The 25,488-nt window shown below is 46.7% G+C and overlaps 4 protein-coding genes across 10 annotated transcripts; 2 read left to right on the plus strand and 2 right to left on the minus strand.

The window, feature by feature from the left end:
* Positions 1-1,734: 1,734 nt before the first annotated feature.
* Positions 1,735-3,527, minus strand: mis12 (MIS12 kinetochore complex component). Of its 3 annotated transcripts, none has more exons than XM_077011094.1 (2): positions 3,276-3,527; positions 1,735-2,989 (listed from the first exon to the last, which is right to left on the minus strand). In XM_077011094.1, exons 1-2 carry the CDS (start codon positions 3,298-3,300, stop codon positions 2,358-2,360), a joined length of 657 nt encoding a protein of 218 aa, XP_076867209.1. In that variant the 5' UTR covers positions 3,301-3,527; the 3' UTR covers positions 1,735-2,357. The 3 variants fall into 3 exon arrangements, with proteins under 3 accessions (XP_076867209.1, XP_076867211.1, XP_076867210.1); XM_077011096.1 differs by lacking the exon at positions 3,276-3,527 and adding an exon at positions 3,139-3,244; XM_077011095.1 differs by lacking the exon at positions 3,276-3,527 and adding an exon at positions 3,092-3,232.
* Positions 3,528-3,647: 120 nt separating this feature from the next.
* On the plus strand, positions 3,648-6,646 carry derl2 (derlin 2). Its single transcript, XM_077011089.1, has 7 exons — positions 3,648-3,797; positions 4,205-4,270; positions 4,364-4,437; positions 4,574-4,667; positions 4,867-5,062; positions 5,549-5,639; positions 6,101-6,646. The coding sequence occupies exons 1-7, from the start codon at positions 3,663-3,665 to the stop codon at positions 6,204-6,206; spliced, it is 762 nt and encodes a 253-aa protein (XP_076867204.1). The 5' UTR covers positions 3,648-3,662; the 3' UTR covers positions 6,207-6,646.
* Positions 6,054-12,099, minus strand: scimp (SLP adaptor and CSK interacting membrane protein). Of its 4 annotated transcripts, none has more exons than XM_077011091.1 (8): positions 11,940-12,099; positions 11,478-11,671; positions 10,394-10,487; positions 10,159-10,268; positions 8,652-8,709; positions 8,479-8,546; positions 8,186-8,329; positions 6,054-7,996 (listed from the first exon to the last, which is right to left on the minus strand). In XM_077011091.1, exons 4-8 carry the CDS (start codon positions 10,265-10,267, stop codon positions 7,713-7,715), a joined length of 663 nt encoding a protein of 220 aa, XP_076867206.1. In that variant the 5' UTR covers position 10,268; positions 10,394-10,487; positions 11,478-11,671; positions 11,940-12,099; the 3' UTR covers positions 6,054-7,712. The 4 variants fall into 4 exon arrangements, with proteins under 4 accessions (XP_076867206.1, XP_076867207.1, XP_076867208.1 ...); XM_077011092.1 differs by adding an exon at positions 10,637-10,693 and having other exon boundaries at positions 11,478-12,099; XM_077011093.1 differs by having other exon boundaries at positions 8,652-8,706; positions 11,478-12,099.
* Positions 12,066-25,179, plus strand: rabep1 (rabaptin, RAB GTPase binding effector protein 1). Of its 2 annotated transcripts, XM_077011087.1 has the most exons (19): positions 12,066-12,235; positions 14,353-14,481; positions 14,869-15,072; positions 15,420-15,580; positions 15,827-15,946; positions 16,187-16,322; positions 17,100-17,278; positions 17,765-17,875; positions 17,985-18,425; positions 18,724-18,828; positions 19,011-19,127; positions 19,317-19,415; positions 20,028-20,168; positions 20,482-20,671; positions 21,088-21,099; positions 21,725-21,780; positions 21,890-21,988; positions 22,278-22,394; positions 22,560-25,179. In XM_077011087.1, the coding sequence occupies exons 1-19, from the start codon at positions 12,190-12,192 to the stop codon at positions 22,659-22,661; spliced, it is 2,565 nt and encodes an 854-aa protein (XP_076867202.1). In that variant the 5' UTR covers positions 12,066-12,189; the 3' UTR covers positions 22,662-25,179. The 2 variants fall into 2 exon arrangements, with proteins under 2 accessions (XP_076867202.1, XP_076867203.1); XM_077011088.1 differs by lacking the exon at positions 21,088-21,099 and having other exon boundaries at positions 12,067-12,235.
* Positions 25,180-25,488: the final 309 nt, after the last annotated feature.

Genomic DNA, 25,488 nt, shown 5'->3' on the forward strand with positions numbered 1-25,488 from the left:
GCAGCGTAACTGGGGAGTAATGTGTGTGTCTATGTAACCAGAGAGTGCTACATGTTTGACACAGCACATCCATACAGTATAACCGACGTCCTCTTTCCTCAACCACCCTGGCACCAGTACATTGTGTCGTTTAGAATGAAGCTAAAATTAGCATCGGTACAAAGAACACTTCTATCAACAGGTTTATTCCAGACTCTATCAAAAGCCATTCAGACCCTTCTTTAAAATACATACAAAATCTATATGCATAATTGATTGTAGCTGGCAACATGTGGCGCATCTATAGGTTAACAGCGGGAATTCTTGAAAAGTCCAAATTGATTATAACAGGGCAACTGACTCCTGGTCTCTTGACATTCTGACTTTGTGTTATGCGAGTGTCTTACTGAACGCAGGACACTAAAGAGCAACCTCATGTAATTATTGCTAAGGAACGAATCTTTCCAGCTTTGCCACGGAACGCTATTCCTTCTTTCTTTGCCGTTCTCTCCCTGTATCTCTAGTACAGAGAATAAGAAATAGCTGAAGCCTTTGAACTAACGTCTCGTGCTCTCGAATGGTCTTGCGAAGGCAGAGTTGACGTCTTTCAAGGCAGGGAAGCATATTTTATTCATCACTCACTACAGTGGTCTGTAGTGGGTCAAACTGAATTCATTTAGTGGATCTATTAAATAGAAATTATTTCTTCCATAAGTGTACTTCCACACTCTCCGTGTGATCCCCTAAATGTCATTAAATAACTGCACTGCAGCTATTATAAACAAGGCTGCAAACAAGGCAGCAGTGCACGAGCTCAGTGTCGACGCTACGATTGAAATAACGTCTGCTTGTAGGCCAGTCCTGGCCAAGGGGCATGCAGTGGCGTGCCATCTGAATTATGGCGTCACTTTCATCTTGGACCGAAACAAAAAATGGTGCAACTCTGGAATACCCCCGGTGCCAACTTCCACATTTGCATCAAAGGCACAAAAAAAGCTGCCTGTGAGGAGCAAACCTTCATGCGTTAGAGGGGTATCACATGGAGGACGCCACACCAGCTAATGGGGTCTGTCCCTCTCGTCCTCAATCACCAGGGGGCAAATTTAGCTTCATCAAATCTGTCATCTCGTCTCCATCTCGGTGCTCGTGACCCCCGTCCATCTATTTTAAGCTCCGCCCGAGTCTCCTCCTGATAGTGCTGCGGGTGCGGGCGGAGATAAGCGCTCCATCACCAGCCCCCGATAATCCGACCAGGGGGGTGGCGGTGACGTTTGGTGGCGCTGTCCGGACCTCGACACCTCCATCCAGGCGAACCCAGCAGAAAGCGGGCCCCTGCTGCTCCGGCTGGGTCTTTAATGAGAGAGATGAAAGAAGCAGACACAAGCTGCTCACTCGGGCCCTGTGGGTCGCTCCACCCGGCCCCTTACTGCGCCAAACTCCACCCCCCCCCTTCTCCACCCCTCATCCCCTCCCTCCCAGCAAGCGCAGTGAATACACTTCCAGCGCACCACTGCATTGATCACAGCGTTACTCATTCTGTTTGTTTTTTGGGACTCTCTTAAAGACATGTTGCCTCCACATCCATTTCTGAGCCCATCAGCTGCATCTGCATTTACAGTAGATTAACCAGGAACAATATCACACGTTTTTATCAAAGTGTTCTGAATAGAATTACAGCATTGCCTCTAAACAACAATTGTCTCTAATAAAAAGAAAACAACTGCCATTTTCAATATTTTTCACATTGACACAAACTTCAAATAATTTTAGATCATTTATTAGTACCGGCATAGACAACACGCTAAAAATCAACATGCTATTTTATTGTCAGAATATGAAGATTAAAGGCAGTTAAAAACCAACAGTTTACTAATTAGATAATAGTTGAGTGGCCTAGTAATTTCATCTATTAACGGTATGTACAGTCGCAGCACATAATGTACTCGCTCAGGCACGGTGAGCAGTGTCCTGAAGATCTACGCTTTATTTGAAGGTTGGACCCTCCTACTGTGAACAACAGGGAAAGCCCACAGATTTGGTCTTATGGGAAATTCACTCATCTAATGCAGATCTTGTTGCACAGAAGATCAAAGTAACACAGTGAGCGTGGATTCAGAATAGCCAATGAGTTCGTGGAAAGGGGTTATTTTGGTTAACAGCACTGCAAATGTCAGTAAGGACTCCTCCAGTCACAAATGTAATACTTTGCTGAGGAGAGCTCACTGCAGTCACCAGATTTTCAGTTCAAGGAGTTGGAAAAAAAATTGCTGTGCAGTGGCTCCCTCTTGTGGATAGACCATGGTCCTACACAACCAACACCCACAGGAGCCTTGGATACATTTGCATCAACAATAAAGGCACAAGAGAACGCAGAGAATTCACACTTCATCTAGTGACTCGCTCTTCTTTTTAATCTCACCCATAACACTCTGCAGATGGGTGACGGTCTGGATCATATGTCTGAACCCTTCGCGCACGTTGCCCATTCCCTCGCGTTTCCAGCCCAGACGAAGCTCCTCGACACACGTCAGCACCTCTTCCAGCTGCTCCTGCGTTTCCCTCTGCTCCTCCAGTTCGGCTAGAAGTGCTTGCCTGGCGCACACCTCGGCCTGGTGTGCCTGCTGCAGCTCAGCGATGGACGCCTCCAGCTTCAGGAGGTGTTCCCGGCTGTGCGGGTACTTCCGCTGGGGTTCGTCTTCAGGCAGCAGGACATTGGCAGGGACAGAGAGGACGCTGTTGGTCAGCAAAGCTTCCATGCGACCCGACAGCTTCCTGAAGCGTTCCTGCAGAAACTGCAGCAGCTTTTGGGTGCATTCTCTGGTCTTAAGACTCAATTCCTCCGGTGCGTCTTTGCCTTGGGACAGTTTCCGCATGAATACGGACTCCACAACAACCAGCATCTCGTACAGGCAGTCTTGAAAGGCGCTGTTCACCCTCATCAAGCAGGTTTGTGGGGTAAAGCCAAAGAACTGGGCCTCATACAGCTTAAGAGAATCTTGGGACAGGGCTCCTGCAAACAAAGGCGAACATATATTAAACATATCAGCTGATGCTTTAACCATTACAGATTTTATATAATACAGGTGGCCATCAAACCAAACTAATGTCACACCTCGTAACAGGAGGTCTCGAAAACTCTCAACGTTAACTTACTCATACCATGTTAGTTATTCGAGACATGTAGCTAGGACGCCACCGGCGCATTAACAAATGCAGACAAACACGAAAATGAAAAATAAGTAGAAGAGGCTCATGTAATTCCCCCACAGATCTATAAATCAGGAGAAGTTTCTTACCGTCACTCTCTCCGCGCGCCGCCATTTCCGCGCGCAAACGTTGTTCTTCGCTGCACTGGTGACGTGTGAAGCGAAACGTCGCCCCCTAGTGGTTAGGATGAGCGGCACTCGGCGGAGGACGGCGTTTTACTGTACCTGTACACGCCAGAAATGGCCAAAATGTATTTTAAATATTAATATGACACGCAAACTAATTTTCCTACTGTAAAATCTCCCTCGTTGTAGAGCATACGCGGACCAATAGAATAACGCCGTACAAGTGTTTTTCCGCGACGAGTTCGAGATTGACAGGCTCGCCATTCAATGGGACGCGCGTGTCGGCTGGCGTGGACGAATGAGAGGCGCCGGTGAGGCCAAGCCACGCCCCCTGCCTTTGTTTCCTATGTAATGACGTGTCAAGCGGGTGCCGGAAGTCTCAGCAGTCAAAAGATGGCCTACCAGACATTCCAGCAGGAGTATTTACAGATTCCTGTGGTTACGAGGACGTACACGACCGCCTGCGTGTTAACCACCGCGGCCGTGGTGAGTATACCCCTCAACCGGAGTAGCCATTTGGAAGTCCGCCTCTCTATACAGCCCCGGTGGACGTTCACGGTTAGTTTTGTGCCTGGCAGCTAGCTAGCAGGACGGCTAACCTGGCAGGACCGCAGCCCAGCTGTGAGTTACAGCAGCGGCTGGTTGAGAGGGCGACCCGGGTTAGGGGCCCTCCAGCACGGGGCGGGGAGGGTGTGCCAATGCAGCTGGATGGCTACTATACCGCTTAATAATGGCGAGGTGCACCCCTTAACATGACAGCTATGTTCCTAGGCTTGTCGTCTAGGCTAAATCACGCCAGCTGCTCCAGGTAATGTGTCACTTGGCTGGAACAGAACTACAGTACAGCAGCTTTGCCTTAATGTATTCTCCCCTCTCCCCCTGTCCCCTTACAGCAATTAGAACTTATTACTCCTTTCCAACTGTACTTCAATCCAGATTTGATATTAAAACACTACCAGGTGAGTGTATAATGCTCTTGGATTATTATCATTTGTCACTATACTACTGTGGTCTGTTTTTATTATTCACTTGTTTCTGTGTGTTTCATGAAGGTATGGCGGCTCGTCACCAACTTCTTGTTTTTTGGTCCGGTTGGCTTCAACTTCTTATTCAATATGATATTTCTGTATCCTCCAAGAGCTAAACTGAACTAAACTAACTAAACAAGAGTTAAACTGAACGTAGTAATTTCACATTTTCCAGAGTTCCAACGTTTTAGCGCTTTAGCTCCTCTGCCGTGGTCCTTAACCTGATCCTCACAGATACCGGTACTGTCGAATGTTGGAGGAGGGCTCGTTCAGAGGCAGGACCGCTGACTTTGTCTTCATGTTTCTCTTCGGGGGTCTTCTCATGACTGTATCCTTGATATTCGCCCACCAGAACAGGTGTAACCCACATGGTACCTCGAATCACGCTTGCATTACTGTCAGCTGAGTATTGGAACGCCTTTAGTGGATCGGCAGTAATACACTTTCATGCTCTCTCTCTCTCCATCATCATCATCATCATCATCTTGTTGCCAGACCTTTTCACCCCTCCCTTAACTAGTGTGTAGATATTTGGCATGTTTGTGAGTCTTGTGTTCCTGGGCCAGGCCTTCACCATCATGCTGGTGTACGTGTGGAGTCGTCGCAATCCCAACGTGCGCATGAACTTCTTCGGCCTGCTCAACTTCCAGGCCCCTTTCCTGCCGTGGGTGCTGATGGGATTCTCCCTGCTGCTAGGCAACTCCATCATCGTGGACCTTTTAGGTGCGGGTTGTAATCAGGGTTCCACACATCAGGGCTCATTATTAATGCTGATTACACATAGTATCAGTATCATGATTATTTGAACATTTTATCTTGATTACAGTTAATGAACGATTTGGGTTTTTTTTGCCCTTGTAGTTTACTTTCAAATGTTCAGTTATTAAGACTGGGAAATGTTTTATAATGAAAGGTCATATTGTTGTGATTTATACAATTTAAAAGTTGCTTCCCTATCACTGGCTGGATGGGGCAGAGTAATGGACCACATGTTCATTAAAATATTTTTAATCACATGAACAGTGGGCAAAGTATTAACATGTAATATTTATACTTGATATAAATACAGTATAATTAAAAGCCAAAAACCCAAAATAACCTCCAAATGGCTCCAAGTTCATAACAAAAGCTGCGTCCACGTCTGTTAATGTCTCTAATCTGCCAGTGTGTGACTCTTGGTGATTTGTGCATATTCTCTCACATGTGTAGGCATTGCAGTGGGACATGTGTATTTCTTCCTGGAGGATGTATTTCCCAACCAGCCAGGAGGGGGCAGATGGCTAAGGACTCCTTCCTTTCTGTGAGCTTGGTTCACTCTCCACATGTGATTACGGTGCAGTAGATCAGTCTAGATGAGGCAACAGTGTAGCAACACAGACGTGCAGAACACCTGTTGTACCAAAAATATACATAGTAGTGCCCCATTTACTTGAAGTGAACTCACGGAAAGGGTTTATAATGCCATGATTTAAGGTTCTTGGAAGATCTGTGCACTTCCTGGCATTTGAATTTACTTTCCAAGACACGAAGTGAAAATACACAAAGCTGGATGATTCTGCTGAAACTGGGGTTATTGGCATGTGGTTTCTTGCTGAAATATCTTGGGTCATAAATGAATGTAGTCCATCTGTGATCTGTTATGGTGGTGGTTGCTCTTTTAAGCTGAAGGTCTGATTTGTACAGGCCTTTGTGTCTGATCTTTATTGGGGGGGGGTATTTATTTTCCATCCTTCTCAGCCATTGTTCTTTTCTTCCCTGTAGGAAAATGTTGTTTGACACGGCGGAAGAGGATCCCAACTACAACCCCCTCCCCGAGGAGCGCCCGGGCGGCTTTCCCTGGGGCGAGGGTCAGCGGCTGGGGGGCTAGGCTCCACCCCCCTCCTTCACGGACACTTTCTCCGAGAGAGAGAGGGGAGGGGAGGGTGGGGTGGTTCCAACTCGTGTCTCTTGTGCTGTACGTAAAGGCGGGAGCTACGCTAACCGGGCCGGAGCAAGGCCCACGACAGGGGCGAGGTTTACTGCTCTCAACCCCTCCCCCACCCCCTCCGGCTGCTCGCGAGACCCAGACGGATGCCCCAAGTCTGGACAGGCCTTTGTGTGTGGACGCAGGACAGGACTCTCAGCATTGTTGCTCTACCTTTTATTCTTTTTCTTCTTTCTCACCCCCCCTCCCACGTCATCGTGTTGTGCAAACATGAACACGAATGTGGAGCTACTGTTAAAGGCTGGATTGACCGAGGCTAGAGCAACTGTAATTTTAATTTTTTTTTAAATAATAATAATAAATGTATATAAAATGTGCAAGTATTTCAGATTGTTTGTCTGTTTTTCTGGCAAGACAAGTCATATAATTATTCTAAACAAAAGGAATTAATATTTGGATTCCAGAAGAGTTCACAATGAATTTGGCAGTATTACATGTCATTGAATACAAAGAACTAATGATTCCTAAGAACTGTATAATTTATCATCATAGTTTGTTGTTTTCAAAACATCCTCTTGGGTTGCTGCGTGTTGCTTGTAAAGCATCTTGGGTTCTGGGTAACATTAGATAAGTGGAACTTCACACTAACACACCCTTGTGCTCCACATTGAGCACAGGCTTAAAATATGTACAAATTGTTCAGAAAGGAAGCCGATGAGTCCAAACGGCTACATAAGTAACTTCTGCTTTTCTTCTTCTTTCAATTTCTGATTCTTTGCTAGTGACACATTGTGTTAAGCAGTTGAATACAGACCGTTTACAAATCCTCTCACCTGATGCACTCAACAAATCAAACCAATGTCTCGGCCTGATTTCCTTCAGTCACTTTCAGGCTTTGTTTCACGCAGGCAATTCATATCTGGCTTCAATCATGGTGGGCGGGTCGTGGAAACAATTAGGAGAAGTGACTTGCAGGCATTAGACATTTGTAGGATCATTTGGCAATATTTTCAGTCTCCAGGCATGCTTTTCAGAAGTAACATTGAATAATCATAAGTCCCAGGGCTTAAAAAGATCTTTGTTACTTCTCCATGTTATCCAAGGGATCAGATGATCACAAATGGCCTCAGTATTTATACTATATACTTTTATACTATTTCATACTATTATACTTTATTCAATTGATTTATATGAAAATAAAATACTCCATTCCTAATTTTTTGCATTTAAACTCATGCAGCATGAGTGAGATCACTTGACGAACATACCTTCAACCGAAGCTGTCAGCGAAATTCTTTTCATAATAATCGAGACTGGATGGTTGAAGCTCTCTTAAAATTAGTAGTCAGAAGGAAGTCAGAGCTCTGTGCAGGACCTTTAAGAGAGTTTTATACTTGATGGTGATCTCAGTTGTTTAAGTTCTTCTGAAAGCGCAGGAACACTCCTCTCTTATCCCACATCATCGTAGTCCTCGCTGCTGTTGTCAAACGCACCGACGTCGTCGTAGCTGTCAGAAGTGCTCTGGCCGTCTTCACACTGGGTGTGGACAGCGAGGGACAGGGGCTGCAGGGACACCATAGGTGTACCGTCCTCAAGGTCCACATAATCAGGCAGGGACGCCACAGGTGTACCGTCCTCAAGGTCCACATAATCGGGCAGGGACGCCATAGGTGTACCGTCCTCAAGGTCCACATAATCAGGCAGGGACGCCATGTCCTCGTAACTCCCAGTCACTAGAGAATATACACAAAATATTATTAACACACCCGACCCAGTGCAGTGGGACAATGATATAATTTTAGCATTATGATAACTGAAAACAATATTGAAAAATATTTAAATCGTGATTGACATATTTAAAGTTGACTCTTTTTTTTTGACTAGCCCGTTGTAAACAGCAAGTTTGGTCAAGTTGATCTCACCAGTGTGGTGAAATTCTGAAGCACTCATTTTGTTTTGATAGTTGGCTGATGTATAAGAGGAGTTGAAGACAGTTGTTTGCTGTAGACGTTTAGAGTCCTCTTTGAAATCTGATGAGGCGTCTATGTCTTCATAACTATTGTCATCTGGAAAAGTATTAAAAATGTCACCATACTTGCTTCAGCAGTAGAAGCATGAATACTACAGCCCATGTGTAATATTATTATGTGTTTATACATCTCAAGGTGGATGTCTAGGGAGGAAACCACATATTAATATTAGGCCTTGGGCTCACCTGACTCCTCGGAGAGGAACTGATCCCTGGAGGGAAGTGGTGGTGGTTCTTCAACCCCACGTGTGCTCCTATGAAGAAGTTTGGAGAACCGTCAACACATTTTATAAGAGCACAAAGCATAATGATGAAGGCTTGCGTCGAGATGTGTGTTTCCCAGCGATGTGAAGACTTACTGCATGTTGGCTCCATTCATGTAATTATTTGGTTGTGCCCTTTTTCTGAACTCTGCTGCTGAAAAGGGGAAAAAAACCCATAATAAGGTCAGATTGGGTCGGGTCAGACCTCAGGTGGATCTGACTGCATTGTAAAGCTGCGTCACCAGGCTCGGTGTAAAGAGGTTACTAACAAAGGTAAAACTCACACTCTCCACACACGACATTACAATCATCATTTCATTGATTATCTGGGTTAAAATAAGTTTGAACACTGTAGTAAACAGAACCAATGTTTTCCAAAAACAAAATGGTGACTCTAAAGTGTACAAAACATTAGGGACTACATTACAGGTGTAGGGACTACATTACAGGTGCACAGTCTGGGTTACACAGGACAACCAGGCGTTGTAATACTGTTGTGAGATGACTGACATCCGAGTTGAACAGTCATACTCTGGGCAGCACAAACAATTTGTCGGCCCACTCGTTTCATTCGAAATCAACCTGCTTCTGCACACACTGAAAGGCAGACAGCTGGATGACTGGATAGAGTACGCATGAATACATTTAAAAAATAAACCGTGTGTATGGTTCAATACAATAAGACCGTAGAGTCGTTCATAATTAAAGTGATGACAAAAGCGGTGTGGGAAAGTTGTAACTTGTCAAGCATTTGTCTGTCCTGTCTTATCCAGTTTTTCCAACGTCTCTGTGTTTTTCCTGCCTGGTTTCTTAGTTCTCTTTTTTCTTCCTTTCACAAGATGGGTGGAAAGTGTGAAACGGGTGGGTGAGGCGGGTGGGTGAGGTCAGGTGGGTGAGGTGAGGTGAGGTGAGGCGGGTGGGTGGGTGAGGCAGGTGGGTGAGGCGGGTGGGTGGGTGAGGCGGGTGGGTGAGGCGGGTGGGTGAGGTGGGTGAGGCGGGTGGGTGAGGTCAGGTGGGTGAGGTGAGGTGAGGCAGGTGAGGTGAGGCGGGTGGGTGAGGCGGGTGGGTGGGTGAGGTCAGGTGGGTGAGGTGAGGTGAGGTGAGGTGAGGTGAGGTGGGTGGGTGGGTGAGGCGGGTGGGTGTGAGGGTAACTGGCCTAGACAGTTATGACACCTCATCATCTTCATGTCTCTATGACCCACAAACAATGAACGGTGAAAATAAATACATTTTCACTAATGTAAATAAATAAATAAATAAAAATATGAAGTCAATGTTCCCATAAATGGAGGGGGAGATACAGCCAAAGAATATTAGCACAGGCATGATAATTTAATTATTGTCCTTATCACATAAATAAACCTGTTTCCTGTTCTCCGCAGTGCAGTCAAAATCCATATATGGGATTATGCATAACATGAGAAATTAGGTCTTAAGGTTTTTCCTGAAAATATATGAGCTATACAGAGACAGGAGATTCTGTCAGTCAGCTAACAACTCCCAAGTCCAGAATATGTATCTCACAATTGGTTGAGTGGTAGCCTTTTAGATTCAACTCTGTAAGGTTTTAGTGGACGTTTGTGCTCTGTCCGGTGCCAGTTACCTTTCTTCTGGATACAAACATTGATGATAATGAAGACAGCAACTATGGTAAAAGTTGTTACGGCAACACCCGTTAGCGTTAGTATGAGGAACAGCTTCAAATTTGCCATCCTGGTGAAAAGACAAACAAAACAAACAAAGACCATGAAATGGTTTTTAAAGTATGCTTTGGATTGATGAAATGCCACGTTAGCAAGCCCAGTTAAGCAAGCAGGTAGCATGGTGGACACACTTACTGGCAGAGCAGATTCTGTAGGTTCTTCTTTTTCAGCCGCGGGCCGCCAGACTCATGCTGCACTGTGGTTTCGCTGGCCCGATGAGCTGTATTTCCTGGGAGGAAAGAGATCGTGGTGAGCGTATCTCAAAATAGTCCTCAAACGCGACAAATTTCACATGGCAGAAGGTAAATATGGACGGACTCCTACAAGGGTCTATGTCTCTAGACACCAAGAACCTCATGTTTGTGTTTCATCCCTCACCAAACAGCTGCCTGTACTTCAGACTTCTCTATCCAGATTCTTTTATTGTTGATTTGGCTGGTTGGTTTTGAGATGGAGAAAAAATGTTTAGTGTTTTCTTTCACTAAACATGCTTGCTTTATTAAATCTGTATTTATTGCAAAGCTACATGAATTCTTCACACACTCACACATCTTGTGGTGTAACTTTAAAAAAGCTCTTAAGAGGAAGAGCTCCTTTCAAAATGATTTCTTCAAACCTATTATAACTGTCTGGTCAACTGACCAGAAATAGTACAAACTATAAGTATAATAAAAGTTTGTGTTTGTGTGTAATAGAATTAGAAATATTGCTACAATAAATACACATGAAATAAAACTGACCATGAGTCTGTTGTATAGTTAATGTAACTACAATGTTAATGGACAATTCAAACAAGTACTGACTTCAATGAACAATTTGAGAAAACTCAACAATTAAAACAATAACCCGATACACTTATAATATTATGTGATGACTCACAAATCTTGGTTATCATTGAAAATGATCAAATCTGTGTTCAACAGAGGAACATCGCAGTACAGTTTTGCTGTACATTTGTACAGGTCTTTGATGTGTTCATAATCTCTTTCAAGGTTTTGCTAAGTAAAGACAATAATATTGAAAGACCTGATGTGTATATGGACCTCATAATAATATGGATGAATTTGGATGTTACAGTGTTGATCTTAACTGGCTACTCGGAATAAAAGGATAGCAGAGAAACACTTTAAAACAGAAACAGACAAATTAGATTACAATCACATACAGTTAAATGTTCTTAGAGCATTCTGTCTGTTTAAAATAAAATGTGACCAATTACCTGTGCTTGACCAATTCTGTGTGCAGACCACAGTTCTTCACCGTCATGTAACCGAGAGAGTGAGACCACTGCACCACACAGTCGAGATGAAGTTCTCTGAACCACTTCCTTCAAATTCTTCAACACCCCTTGTCCATCTCACAAGCCATGATCTCTGACCGAAATTCACAGTGCTGAACTGAGCAAATGCGTTACTATGACAAAAGGCGTATTGGGAGGAAACCAGAAGTATTGTCACGAGAAGTATTAAACTATGGGCTTTTACTTTTGCAGTACAATACATCAGCATGATTAGACAGAGCCTGTAGGCAACACAATTAAAACATCAAAAATTAATTTATCACTATAGGGCAGCTTTCAGTGTTATGGGTGCACAATAACAATAAAGGTTGAAGACCGGTCTAATAGTCCTAATAGGTTTTAAATGCTCTAAACTGTTTAGAGTACTGAAAAAGTTCACACCATCAGCGGTTTTGCATTGCACAATCGATGCATTTTAAAGAGCAAAGCGCTGTTCGCGATGCAACATTGTGTGTTATCGCTCCCACCAAGACTCAGAAACATAATACACCTCCTCCCATTAGACTCGCGCATGCGCGCTCCGCCTTGTTTCTACAATGACGTTGCCTACTCCACGGTAGTCTGTTTTGTTTGGCACTCCTGGCTTTATTTCACGTAACCGGCGATTAAAAGAGCGCGCCCCCGGTAAACGATGGCCGAAGAGGCCTCGGAATCCGCCCGGCCGGCTCCTCATGACGGTAAGGCTGGTCCGGCGTTAGTGGGTTTAATCCTGGGGCGCTCGGCCGGTGTAGGCCCGTGTGGCGCGCGCGGCGGCCCCGGGCTCGAAGTCAACGGTGATGCGCTCGTGCGCTCGCCTTTCCGCGCACTGACACACGCGTCGCGTTCAGAGACGCTTTAAAGAGACAGTTTTAGGACTTTGGTCTCCTGGACGTGGACGCGTGTCGTTCGTGGTCTCGCCACGTTTGTAACGAGCAGCGTGACGTGATGCAGCAGCGTGCGCGCGTGCGACGGCGGATTAAATTGTGGACGTAAAACTGCAGCCGGCGCGTTGAACGTGGCTGTGGGTGCAGAGACGCGAGCTGTCCCGCTGCCGTCGTGCGGTTGGACCGCTGGGTTGGACTTTGACAGGATCGGTTTCCTCCACTGATGTGTTTTTACAGCGGTGTTGTTTTCTGTGCGAGGTGTCATCGCAGCGGGTCAGTGTGATTAGTGTATTAAAGGCCGATGAAGGGCTGATGAGACCTAAACCAACGCCACAGGTCAAGTGCACTTCAAAAAATAGTCGAGAAGCTGTTTTCTGCGTTCACTGCCACTTGGCTAACATCAAGCTGTCTGTTAGGCCTGCTGTAACACACACTGGTTGGTGATGCTCAGATTCAGTCCCTGCCTCTGTGTCCTGCTGGCGTGTGTCCTGTGTCCCTGATTACATCACCGCCATGTGCCTCCAATATTGCCTTGGTGTGAATAGAAGTTTAGTACAGTCTTTGCCTTTGGCAATGCAGCACTGTGAACTGTTGCATGCATTAATGGGACCACGTTCAGATTTAAGCAGTTAAAACATGGTAAGCTACTTGATAATGATGGAAAGGGCAGAATATACGTCCTTTGCTCACTCCCGATGCACGAATGCTTCATATCAGTGCAACGTGTACAAACACCTGTATTCTACTCCTCTAAGACTTTATGAGCACTTTCAGATCCTCTGTGTGTGTTACTGCTGTGGGAACAGTGTAGCAGTTTACTGTGTATTCTAGTGTAGCTCTGCTGATGAGAGTGAAAATGTTCCCTCCTGTCAGTTAAACATGGTTTGCAACAAACCCCTAATCACTTATGTCAGTATTCGGTTATTCAGTCAGTTAATCAGTCAGTATACGCCTCAGTTTTGGTGCTCATTCAGATTTCCTGCATGCATGCACCACGGTGCACCAGTGCCACGCACTATTAGTGAACACTGTGACCAAGTATTTTTGGATGTACAGTCAGTTGTTCGTATTTGGTTGCAGAGGCTTGTAATGGTGAACAGTTTCTTATGAACTTGGTGTTTTTAATGGCTGCCTTTATGTGCCAACCAGCCTGCGCATGCATTTATTAGGTCAATGTTACAATTAAAACAGCAAGGGCTACAAGAAAAACGGGGCTGTACATTAAAGTTGTGTGTATGTGGACTAATATCTCTGTGTTCTTGTGCATTTCCCATACCATGCACTATGATCTCAGTTAGTTCAAGTGTAGTCAGGTTGTGATTATTTGTACTATTGTTAGGTTCACACTTAGTAAAGTGCGAACAGAGTGGTCTTAAATTCTGTGCATTTCTGTCTGACACATTTTTGTTGTGATGAGGTTTGGACGTCTTGAACTACATAACTCATCCTGCCATGATGAGGGGTGAATGATGCTGAGAGAACTCGCTTCAAAAACAAACATACAAACCAGAAAACGTTAAACGTGTGGTGAAGACGTGTCTGGGGATTGAGGAGCTTCAGGATGGGGTCGTTTCCTAAAGGATCAGGGCTCCCAACATAAAAGTCAAAGACAGGAGGAGTTTGCATAGTCTGAACTTTCATTCAGTCTCAACATTGCTGGCTCTTCTAGGGGATGAATTTAAGAGGCTAGAGGTCTTCAAACTCAGGACCTCAAATCTTAAATCCATTCCTGGATTTTATAACCATGAGTAGTTTATTAATAGCGTAAAACGTATTCAAATCGCAACACTCAAGGTTCAGAGAAAAAGACCGTTTTGGTTAAATATTTAACTGTTCAATCAACCATCACTGCTTCTAAAAGAACAGGAGCGTAATTAGGGTCGGAGCTGTGGAGAGGAAGACCTCGGTTCTGAACGGTGTTGTTCCTGCAGGGTTCCTCCAGCAGCGTGAGGAGACCCTGGAGCAGGAGCACGCCGACTTCCTGAAGCTCAAGCAGCAACTGGAGACGGAGTTCAACCAGAAACGGGCCAAACTCAAGGAGCTCTACCTGTCCAAAGAAGGTGAGCGCATGGGCGTTACACGGCTTCATCAATGTCCTCACCGCCACTGGGGCTGGGGGGGTTTGTGGGGGGGTAATGTACAAATGGAAAGTGATGTCTTGGTTTGATTGGTTGGGGGAAGTTGCGTCCTAAGTACTCCATATTTTGACTAGCTTTTGTGAGGCACTGCTTTCGTACGTACCACTCAGAAACAGTCTGACATGCTCCAGGCAAAGTGTTCTTCCAAAGGTCACGAAAGGAAAACGCACGTGCTTCTCCTAACCACTCCCGAGACATTTCAATTAAACCTTCAAACTCACACAATCGGCATCGATACCGAATCCGTGCTGTAGTGGACACCGAAAAAGCCCTCGGCCCCACCCACGCCGACCTTTGCCCTCTCTCCAGAGGAGCTGAAGCGGCAGGCCTCGTCTCTGGAGGGCGCCCAGGCAGAGCTGAGGCACGCACAAGCCCAGCTGGCCGAGGCCAGGGCCGAGAACGAGAACATCAAGGCCGTGGCCACCGTCTCCGAGAGCACCAAGCAGGAGGCCATCGATCAGATCAGGCAACAGTGGCAGGAGGAAGTGGCCTCCTTACAGGCCATCATGAAAGGTAGGACAGTATCGAAATGCACAACTGTTACCACAGTTTCCCTGCTAGCGGTTCTTGGTGTTGTGCTTTCACTGTTATTCTACGCGATTTGAAAGCTTTATGTGCCAAATTGGCCAGCATATGAATGGTCTGTAAGTTAAGAGCGACCAAAGCTGTTTTTTTTTTTTCTGGAACTTGGTGAAAGTCCAGAGCTAGTGGCCAAAGTAAGCTTACCTGTGCTGCGTATTAAAGTTTGAAACCTTGCGTTGACCTCAACCGCATCCGTGCACATTTCGCGTTCATCTCCTAAAACTAGGTGCCACAATCCACGCACAGTTGGTGTAACACTTTGGTGTGGGTGTGTACAGACACGGTGCGGGAATACGAGGCGCAGTTCCACCAGCGTCTGGAGCAGGAACGTGTCCAGTGGGCCCAGTACCGCGAGGGTGCGGAGAGGGAGATCGCAGAACTCCGCCGGCGCCTGTCTGAGGGCCAGGTGGAGGAGAACCTGGAGAACGACATGAAGAAGGTCATTCCGTCAGCCGTGCGAGAACCTCATACCTTCACGTTCTGCCAAACCCCAGGATAGTCTGTGATCATCTCTGGAACCTCCCTTGATCAGATCATTTCACTCTAAAGTCAGATTTCCTGTTTCTAGACTGTTTTTAACCCTCCCCCCCCCCCCCCCCCCCCCCCCCCCCCCATTTGAGAGCTCTTATTTTTAGGTGTGACCGGGCATGAACCAGGTCCCAATACATTCTCCTGTTCTCCTCAGGCCCAGGAGGACGCTGAGAAGCTGCGTTCTGTAGTGATGCCGATGGAGCACGAGATCGCCGCCCTGAAGGCCAAGCTGACCAGTTCAGAAGGTCGCGTCAAGGAACTGGAGGCAGCGAAGGTTGTCACAGCTGTGTACACATCCTGCCCACAGGCTCCCCTTCACCTCTGATTCCAGATAACTCGTAAATACGTGACTTTTTTGTGGTGTGTTCATTCAAGTGAACACTTCTGCGAAACGATGAGCACCTGATTCCATTTGAGTGCAGCTGGCATGGACGGTTTTTGTCATTTTTGTTGTGTGTGTGTGTTTTTTTTCCTTTCTGCAAAGTATGATGGTTGCTGTGTTCATGCATCACAGGTGAAGGAGCTCAACCATGTTCTCGAGGCTGAGAAGTCATGTCGGACCGATCTGGAGATGTACGTGGCCGTCCTCAACACCCAGAAGTCTGTGCTCCAGGAAGATGCAGAGAAACTCAGGAAAGAGCTCCATGAAGGTGCCTAATTGGACTGTTAAACAATGCAAACCAACTTTTTTCTGGTATAAAAAGCACAAACACATTAAAATATAAAAGACCCAAAATAGGGTAAGATGGATAATTAAACATAAAACTTATCCGTGCTTAATAATAATTAAAATTATTATGTTATGTTTTGACTCGATCAGTATTTGTTACCATTGCCTCTTCTTTGAAGCTGCCTTGGTGTGTGTTTGCTCGGTGTACGTGTTTAATCGAGTATTGGGAGTGAAGGTCATGTTTACATACCAGAGTTACAGAGCCAGTCTGCCAGTGTGTTGGCACTCCTCCTCTGTCTCATGTCTGTGTATTTGAGGAAATGGGTATCATCTAACTTGGCCTTTTTTCCACAACTATTTTTCCGCAACCAAACACTCGAGTCGAGGACACGGGTCCAGCGGAGCAGCTGTGCTGCATTTTGACACGTGGCAGGAGCCATTTGCATTTTTCCAGATAGCACTGCAGTCTCGCAGCACTGCTGAAAGTCCCACCACGATGAGGCTAGCCCGCTGATTTCACGCCACGGGAGTCCCGGTGTAGCTTTGCGAGTTCCCCTAACCCCCCCGTCCAAAAGATTCAGCGTGTAAACATCTGCACCTTTCTGTAGTGTCGGACGGCCAGCCGGACGATAAACATCACACGTCTACGCTGCGTACCGGTCGGTCGCCAGGTCAAACCTCCCAGCTCCACCCAGGGGTGGTTCATCCCTGGGTGGGCGGTCTGACCCCGCCCCTGACCCCGCCCCTCTCCCTGCAGTGTGCCACATGTTGGAGCAGGAGAGGCAGCAGCACAACCAGCTGAAGCACACGTGGCAGCGGGCCAACGACCAGTTCCTGGAGTCCCAGCGCCTGCTGATGCGGGACATGCAGCGTCTGGAGAGCGTCCTGTCCTCCGAGCAGCTGCGCCAGGTGGAGGAGATGAAGCGGCGGGACCAGGTAGCCCCTCCCACACCTGCTCTGACCGAGCCACCCGGGGGCGGGGCCTGGATAAGAGCGTCTACTAAATGCTAAATGTGAAGGGGCGTATTTGCTCACGGTAAAATGTGGTTTACTACAAATGGGAAAATGATTGGTTGGGGTGGAGTACTCCTTTAAGCAGTGACTGATTTAATTTTGATTGATTACCAAGACAGATTTTGTGTGAGCGTACCCCCCAATTGAGCATTATGTGATACGGATCAGTTATCTGTGAAATAAATTGTAAGGGCTTTGACGTTCAGTAGCACTTGCAGTATAGATATGTTAATTACAGCGAATCCCAGAGCTTCACAACAGAGATGTTTAAAAAGCACAGAACACACTCTGATTCTGGACATTATTTGATCCTAAGAGCCCCAACATTGGTACTAGTGGGTGGTGCTGAGAGCAAACATGAAGCACTTGATGAACGCACGTATGTTGAAGCCCAATGTGTCTCTCCAGGAGGAGGACGAGAAGGAGCGTTTGAATCAGGCCAAAGAGGCGGGCGATGGTGAGGGGGCGGAGCAAACTGAGGGGGCGGAGGACTCTTTCCTCGGCTTCTCCATAGAGGAGGTATGGATCCTGCCGTTTTCACTCCAACCACCTCGCTGCCGTTTATTCAGTCGAAGGCACAAAGATCCTAACTCTTCTTTGTCACCCAACCCCCCCCCCCCCCCCCCAGTCACACCAGGACTACAGCATCCACAGCTCCCTGCACTCCCTGGACGAGGAGGGGCCGGGGCGGCCAGACTCGGCCGAGCCGTGCAGGGACGGCCTCCGGCGGGTGCAGTCCACGGACAGCCTGGGCCCGGCGGGGGCGGCGGGCGGCCTCCAGCCGCCGGGCCTCGGCGGCCACAACCACAAGGCCAAGTCGGCCAGCAACCTGGACGAGTCCGACTTCGGGCCGCTGGTGGGGGCCGACGAGGCAGCCACCCTGCAGCCCGCACCGGGTCACTTCCTGCTCACCAAGGACCAGGAGAAGGCCATCAAGGCCATGACCCCAGAGCAGGAGGAGACTGCTTCCCTGCTCTCCAGCATCTCGCAGTGTCCCGACTCCGCCTACCTGCCCCCCTCCGGGTACCGGCTGGTCAGCGAGACGGAGTGGAACCTGCTGCAGCAGGAGGTGGGTGGGGAGGAGGAGGAGGAGGAGGAGGAGCTCTTCTTCCGGGAAGACTCGTGTTGTTGGCATTTATTGCCAGCTTCAGTTTGTGCGGACGTCACTAGTGCTCGTAAACCATGGGTCAAATGTTCACTCGTCATTGGTTGAAACATCGGGCCGCTCCTTCTGCGGACTTGATCGCAGGGCTGTGGTGGAACTGACCCAAGCATATTTGAGCATTCTTGGAAGGGATCGGCTTTCTCTGACACTGTGTGTGTGTGTGTGTGTGTGTGTGTGTGTGTGTGGTGGTTTTGGCGAGCAGTTGAAGAACGCAGGAAGGAAGTTGGGCCGCCGATGTGACATGTGCTCCAACTATGAGAAGCAGCTGCAGGTCATCCAGGGTCAGGAGGCGGAGACGCGTGACCAGGTCAGTGGGCGTCGCTGGTCCTCCCGCAGAACCTGCAGACCCGGCACGGCGACCGCAAAACCTGCAGCGACCTGCTGTGGCCGGTCTGCGCGTGCTTCTAAAGGGACGGTGGGGGCTGTGGGGCCTGCTCCCGCCTCTCCGTCGTGGATGTGCCTCAAGGAAGATGTTTTCAACCCCCACAGGTGAAGAAACTACAGGCCATGCTGCGACAAGCCAATGACCAGCTGGAGAGGACCATGGCGGAGAAACAGGAGCTGGAGGACACCGTGAAGCAGGCCAACGAGGAGACGGCCACCAAGGTAGGACCAGGGGGCGGGGCGTAAGGGGCGGGGCGTGTGTAATTGGGGCGGGGCGGTCCCGCTGCGCCGGCTGTCTGCAGCGATCCGATCTCTTAACGCGCGCTCAAGAGCCGCGTGGCCTTAGTCAGACTGATGGGTCTCGTTTGCGTCTCGTTTGCGTCTCATTTGCGTCTCGCTGATGTCCTGCAGGTGTCGGCCCTGATGCAGAAAGCACAGGAGGCAGAGACCATGCTGAGTTCCCTGCAACACGCCTTCAGTCAGGCCAAGAGGAACACCCAGGAACAGATGGTACGGTTCGATTATTCATTCATGTGTGTATATATACACACACACACATACACACACACACAGTGTGCAGACACAAAAAATGGCGTCTCACTTCAGTTAACTGATTTGACAGATTGGGTAGTAAATAGCAGGTCTATTGTCCATTTGTCTCAGCTGGGTCATATTTTGAATTGCGGTATAATATAAATCATCTGACCTGCAGATAGTCAGCACACTAGATGTCTGTTTGCTTTCAGCCCTGGGCAAAGTGCCTCATCTGTTGCCGGGCTGATTACAATCTGGTGTGGCACCATAAAAAGTCATTTGTGCTGTGTGACACAAATCCAGGATGTATGCATAGCTACTTGCATAATTATTTTAGTGGCTCACAGATCATTGACTGAGTGGCACTGCTGTCAGTAAGTGTAACCATCCACAAATGTAAAGGAAAACCTTTTGAGAAATTCGCCCATAGTTTCGAAGATCATAGTTTCTATACTACAAACTACCCTAATGCTTTGCAGAAGCTCCTCCAGTTAGTGACCTAGACCACAGAGGGGACAGCATGGCTGCCCATGACGTTTTTGACGTGGCGCCTCACATAGCTGCTTGTGTCTGAACCCCTTCGTCCAGGCTGTGTTGCTGCAGTCCAGGGAACAGGTGTCTGAGGAGCTGAGCAGACTTCAGCGAGACAACGAGAGTCTGCAGGGTAAACACAGGCTGCACCTCAGCCTGCAGCAGCAAGAGGACTTCCAGGTGCCCACCGACGTCCAGGTACCGCTGGACACCCACCAGGGGCCGCTCTGAAGGGGACGTCTCTTAAGCTCTGTCCCCCCCGAGATGCTAGCTGAATGCTTAACTGCTAACTGTCTGACTTTGTTTAGTCTTCGGTAGTTTGACGGAGCACATCGATATTTAATGATGATGATGAAAAATGACATTTGCTTTTAGAATAGATACTAAAAATTAAAGATGTTCTGTTTATAGATTTAACTCTAAATGTGCGTGTTCTCTTCATTGTAGTGGCATTTATGGGTTTGTTTGTGCCAAGCTACATCGTCAGGCTAATTCTCTGCCTCTCAACTAGGAACTACAGTCGTTGGTGGTCCAGTATCGGGAGGACATGGTTTCAGTGCACACAGCCGCAGAGCACCTGGAGGAGAAGCTGAAGGCAGAGATCTTGTTCCTGAAGGAGCAGATCCAGGCAGAACAGTGCCTCAAAGAGAACCTTGAGGACACGCTCCAGCTGGAGATCGAAGGGTGCAAAGAGGAGATAGGTGTGTCCTCGTCACCTCAAAATAACTCCTAACTGGTTCAGGGCAGCTGCAAACTAGAACAGAGAAGACGTGGACTGACTAGGGCACCTCCTGAAGCAGGCGAAAGACCTCAAGGTTGCCAAAAAAAAGGTTTTAATGCAACCAACGAGATGTTTGCGAGATGTTTCGAAATCCAGCCAGCAGTCTCGGTGCATGAGGCCGTGTTTACATTGGTGTTGAGGTCAAGATAATGTAGGCTTTAAAAAATTCTTCAGGTTTTCTTTTATTTTCTGCTGTGGTCAAATGTCTTTTACAGAGATGGCTGTAAACCAGAGTCTTTATTATTACTAAAACAAAGAGGACTTCCTCTGTTGCTCTGATTCAAATCTTTTTTTTTCCCCCCTTTCCCTATTCCACCGTTGGTGACTTGTGTTCAGATATCCTGGAAGGTATGATTCACCAGACTGTAGTACATGTCTGTCTGTAGGCTGTCTGTCTCCACCGGCCATACTAATACCATTTTAACTGTAATGGCGTAATATTAACGGCATGTTAGCACGCCGTACCTGGTCGCAACGATTGTGTGTGTGTGTGTGTGTGTGTGTCGTGTATCCATTTGGAGCTCAGAAGATGTTTTGTGATTGGTTATTTGGTTGTGCTCCATGTCCTAGTGATTTTGTGTGTGTGTTTTCCTCTTGCATAGCATGTCCTGTGTGTGTGTGTGTGTGTGTGTGTGTGTGTGTGTGTGTGTGTGTGTGTGTGAGACAACCCAATTTTTTTTTTTTTAATCACTTGGTTAACATCTCTGAAAAGTTCAGTTTCACTTCTCTTCATCGCACATGTAGTAGTAGTTAAGACTGTCACGCAAGTTCCATTTCACTGTTAAACTGCAAACCGGTACTAATATAATAAGGTTGTATCATTTTGTGTCCATGGACATGGATCTGTACCTTCAGTTTTGATTATTAATAACCCACAAAGGCAAAATTTTCCTGCACAACAGGTGTTCGCTGTTTGGTTACGCAGAATGATTATGAATCTGAATCTGATTATATGTTCTGTTTCCTCTTCCAGCGTCTTTCTCCAGCCTGAAGATGGAGATGGAACGAGTGAAGGGTGAAAAAGAACAGGTACACGAGCATCTCTGTAAAACGGCTCGGTAGCATAAACCAGCCGGATGAAAACGTGAGCTGATTGAAGTACTTTCCTGTTTGGTTGATCCTCTGCTGTTCTGAACAGCTGGAGAGTGGGCTGTCCGAGAAGAGCCAGGCGGTAGAAGGCCTACAGAGTCTGAAGACCAGCCTAGAGGAACAGCTTAAAGAAGCCCTGTCCACCAAGGTATGACTGCGTGATCATAGCAAGACTGAAGGACTGGCTCATAAAGCGTCGTCTTGTTGGTCAACGTCAATCCTGCTGTTTTCAGAAGTTAAGCTAACTGACTCCTTTTAATAAAAAAATCAAACAGTGGATGAATTGATGAGACCAACTGGTGTTATTTCATTTGTTAACTGCTAACTCGCCACCTGTGGTAGCGGAATCAGTTTTTGTTTATTCATTTTCCCTACGTAATGATTAATAGTACAGCAGATTCGCTAAAACACTAAACGAGTGCTTCTTGCCGTCACAGAGCACTCTGGAGAATCAAGTATTCGACGAGAAGGATAAAGCACAGCGCCTTCAGACGGAGCTGGACGTTAGTGAGCAGGTCCAGAGAGACTTTGTCAAGCTGTCACAGACTTTACAGGTAAGCACTTACCTTACACACCAAAGGTCAAAACACCTTTCGCCAGGTAAACCCGACTCTGAAATATGTAGGGTTGAAGGTCTGGGGGTCAAGGGACTAGCAGAGGGTGGAAAGTTGATTTGTTTTCAGTGAAGAGGGTATTTAAAAGAGTTCAATTCTTCTCAGGTGCAGCTGGAGCGTATCCGGCAGGCAGACTCTTTAGAGCGGATCCGTGCCATCCTCAATGACACCAACCTGACGGACATCAGCCAGCTTCCCGAAACATGATGCTCCCGGCCTTGGTCTACCACAGTCCTCCACTCTTAACACTTGTACACAAACATGGTTGTCCATACCTTACCCAACTCTACGGCCCCAACCCATTAATCAAATCTCTGAGTCTGCTGGACACAGAGGGTCATTGGGTGCCCTGAGCTGCTTCTTTTTTCTTTTTTATAAACACTCGATCTTGACCCTTGAAAAGTGGAGAATAAAACGGACCATGAAGGCGTCATGGCCTGAGACCACAAGACCTGGAGAACACTATCGATGTCTGCTACTGCTGTCGGAAAGGCATGACCGTGAAAGGGGAACCCAAGAGGTTTGGATGCGGGCCGGGTCAGCGAAGAACTGTCCACCGTGGAGCTCTGAAAGCCTTTTAAAAGGACCCCCCCCCCCCCCCCCCTTCATTGGCTTCCCAATCGGATCATGTGAACTTTGGCTTTGGTGGGGCCTGTGGACTACTGATACTGTGACTTGTAGAGCCAAACGTCCTCTTGCTCTCCTTCGTCATTTCATCGTTTCCTAATGCTTCACTTCTTCTCACTCCGTCTCCTCAGCGCAAATAACAGCCACACATGAAGGACGCAGGTCTGCTTTATCGTATTTGTACATACAGTGTATACAGAATATAATAATGTATATTGCACCAAGTTAATTCCTGTGTGCGCTCACGCGCGTGCTACCCTGCCTCCTAACCAGGTCCCTCCTTTCGCTTCCGGTCCGTCGTTCATTTCGCAGAAATGACAGTATTCTCCTAATTCTCAACGGGGAATGGTTCAACCCACACTTATTGCTTTAGCTTGGTATCGCCGAACCAAATTTCACCTGAATGGAGGACCTCACAATCTCACCTGAAGATGTGCGGATCCTTTTGTATTATTTCAGCTGGTCTTCTGTTTACTACTAGCAAACACGTGGTTTTCTCAGTATGACTTGGTTGGTGGTCCTATGGTATTTCCAGTTTTCTTGGTTGTGTTCCCCGTTTCCAGCACTGGGGGGCTGCTTTAGTCGACATTTTATGTTCTTGCTGCATAGCTCGCTACGTGAAAATCACGCTACGGTTCCGACGGAGTCGACGCACATCGATCCACGGCCACCGTCATCTTTAGGCTCGCTGCATGCGAAAGCAGCCGACGCCCGCCGGGTGTCTTCACGTCCAGCGTCCATGACACTGCAAGGCCCATTTTGAGTTAAACGCTGCGGGTTCGCCACAATAAAAAGATTAAGAAAAGAGCTCACTCGTGTGTAACAGTTCCGTGCGTAGGCGGTATGAGTCAAAACTGCACCTGACATATCCTGAACCAAAGTCAAATGACACGGGCGCCTAAATTATTAGGGGTAAGACATGCGAGTAGCTAATAAATAAATAAATCAATAAATAAATACATAGATGTGGGCGGGGTGGGGTGGTTGTACAGAGTTAAAATGACTACGAAAAGAGACATAACAAGTGTGTCTTATATTCAGAGTATCGTATGGCTGCTTCTCACTTAACAAATTAAAAGTTCTTTTGGGTTCATTTTATTAACGACGACTCCAAGTTGTCTTAAAATAGGAAGTGTACAAATATACTTTTCTTTTTCCAACAGTTCACTCGAGGTGAAAATTGGCGGTGTTTGTTTTCTTACCCTGCTAAATGTGGCTAGACTGCACAGAAATAATTGTATCTGGAAAGTTTGGTGGAAATATTTTTTTTTACAGTGCTGCTGATCTTTACTGGAAATGCTTTTGCACTCAAACACAGTATATGTTTGACTTCCATGCGACAACCATCCCAAGTTGGATATAAAAGTTTATCTGGTAATAGTATAACCAGACAGTGTCTGGAATTTTTATGGAATTTGAGTAGGCCTGAGAATTTGTGACCAGCCAGTGACATCTGAATTAATCTGTCCTGTGCATATGAACTTGATTTAAACAAAAACACTGAAGAGTCTGTGAACTGGTAGCTGGTAAAAACACCCCGAGATGTGAACTGGGAACGTGTGGACTGCATGTTAACTTTAACTCTGAGGAGGACAGAACCAGTCATCAATGTTTAATTTACAGCTGCTGCTTGTGTGTCATACAGATGGATTATGGGTGGTAAGATGCAACCTCATTGCTAAATACACACGTTTATTGTTTATGCAGGTTTATTGTTGTTTATGCTACCTGCCACAGCTGCAGATATATTAATATTAATTTTGATCGCTACTTGTGGCATCCTGGAATGCCTAACACTCAAAAGCATAGACTACATTTTAAAAAATACTTTTTAAACCAAACCGCTAGGTGTTGGTTTAACTCTAAAATATGTAACATTGGAATATGAGAAAAAAGGTCCCCAAGGCAGTATAATTTATATTCCATCTACCCCTTTCCAGTAGCTTCGTGAAGAATCTGACTGTCATTATGGCACTAACAGTTCTTTACTCTGTTTGCATGCTGTGTTCCAAATTTAGAAGCCCTTGGAAATTTGTATACTGTATTGTGTACATATCTCTGTATATATCTAATAAACCAAATTGTACTTAAAGCTGAACTGGTGACTGAGTGATTAAACTGCAATTTAACTCTGAACTAAATAAGGGCAAATAAAAGCCAACATCTAAATATAGAAAGTACATTAAATCATACATGCGGAGGCAGAAACCCACATGTATTGCACCGCTTTAAAGATAAAGGAAGTTGCTTTTTCCCAGTTAACACCCCCACCCCCCCCTGTAGTCTTACTGTGCCAGTAACTGGGATGGTAAACGCTGGCGTGATGATCCCACAGCCACTTCCTGTCTGGACGGCCCCCACTTTTCCTGTGACAAATACTGACCATCCTCTCAGCCTGGGAGGGAAG

This window comes from Brachyhypopomus gauderio, chromosome 7, assembly GCF_052324685.1.
Source record: "Brachyhypopomus gauderio isolate BG-103 chromosome 7, BGAUD_0.2, whole genome shotgun sequence".
NCBI classification, from domain to species: Eukaryota; Metazoa; Chordata; class Actinopteri; order Gymnotiformes; family Hypopomidae; genus Brachyhypopomus; species Brachyhypopomus gauderio.

Coding starts and splice junctions, on each gene's coding strand:
- mis12 (XM_077011094.1), bottom strand. CDS start 3,300: ATGGCGGCGCGCGGAGAGAGTGACG. Junction 2,990..3,275: donor GGCGCGCGGAGAGAGTGACG/GTAAGAAACTTC, acceptor CTTTGTTTGCAG/GAGCCCTGTCCCAAGATTCT.
- derl2 (XM_077011089.1), top strand. CDS start 3,663: ATGACGTGTCAAGCGGGTGCCGGAAGTCTCAGCAGTCAAAAGATGGCC. Junction 4,668..4,866: donor TCGGGGGTCTTCTCATGACT/GTATCCTTGATA, acceptor ACTAGTGTGTAG/ATATTTGGCATGTTTGTGAG. Junction 5,063..5,548: donor CATCATCGTGGACCTTTTAG/GTGCGGGTTGTA, acceptor TCACATGTGTAG/GCATTGCAGTGGGACATGTG.
- scimp (XM_077011091.1), bottom strand. CDS start 10,267: ATGGCAAATTTGAAGCTGTTCCTCATACTAACGCTAACGGGTGTTGCC. Junction 8,547..8,651: donor ATGAATGGAGCCAACATGCA/GTAAGTCTTCAC, acceptor ACTTCTTCATAG/GAGCACACGTGGGGTTGAAG. Junction 8,330..8,478: donor GTTCCTCTCCGAGGAGTCAG/GTGAGCCCAAGG, acceptor ATACTTTTCCAG/ATGACAATAGTTATGAAGAC.
- rabep1 (XM_077011087.1), top strand. CDS start 12,190: ATGGCCGAAGAGGCCTCGGAATCCGCCCGGCCGGCTCCTCATGACG. Junction 15,581..15,826: donor TGGAGAACGACATGAAGAAG/GTCATTCCGTCA, acceptor TGTTCTCCTCAG/GCCCAGGAGGACGCTGAGAA. Junction 15,947..16,186: donor AGGAACTGGAGGCAGCGAAG/GTTGTCACAGCT, acceptor CATGCATCACAG/GTGAAGGAGCTCAACCATGT.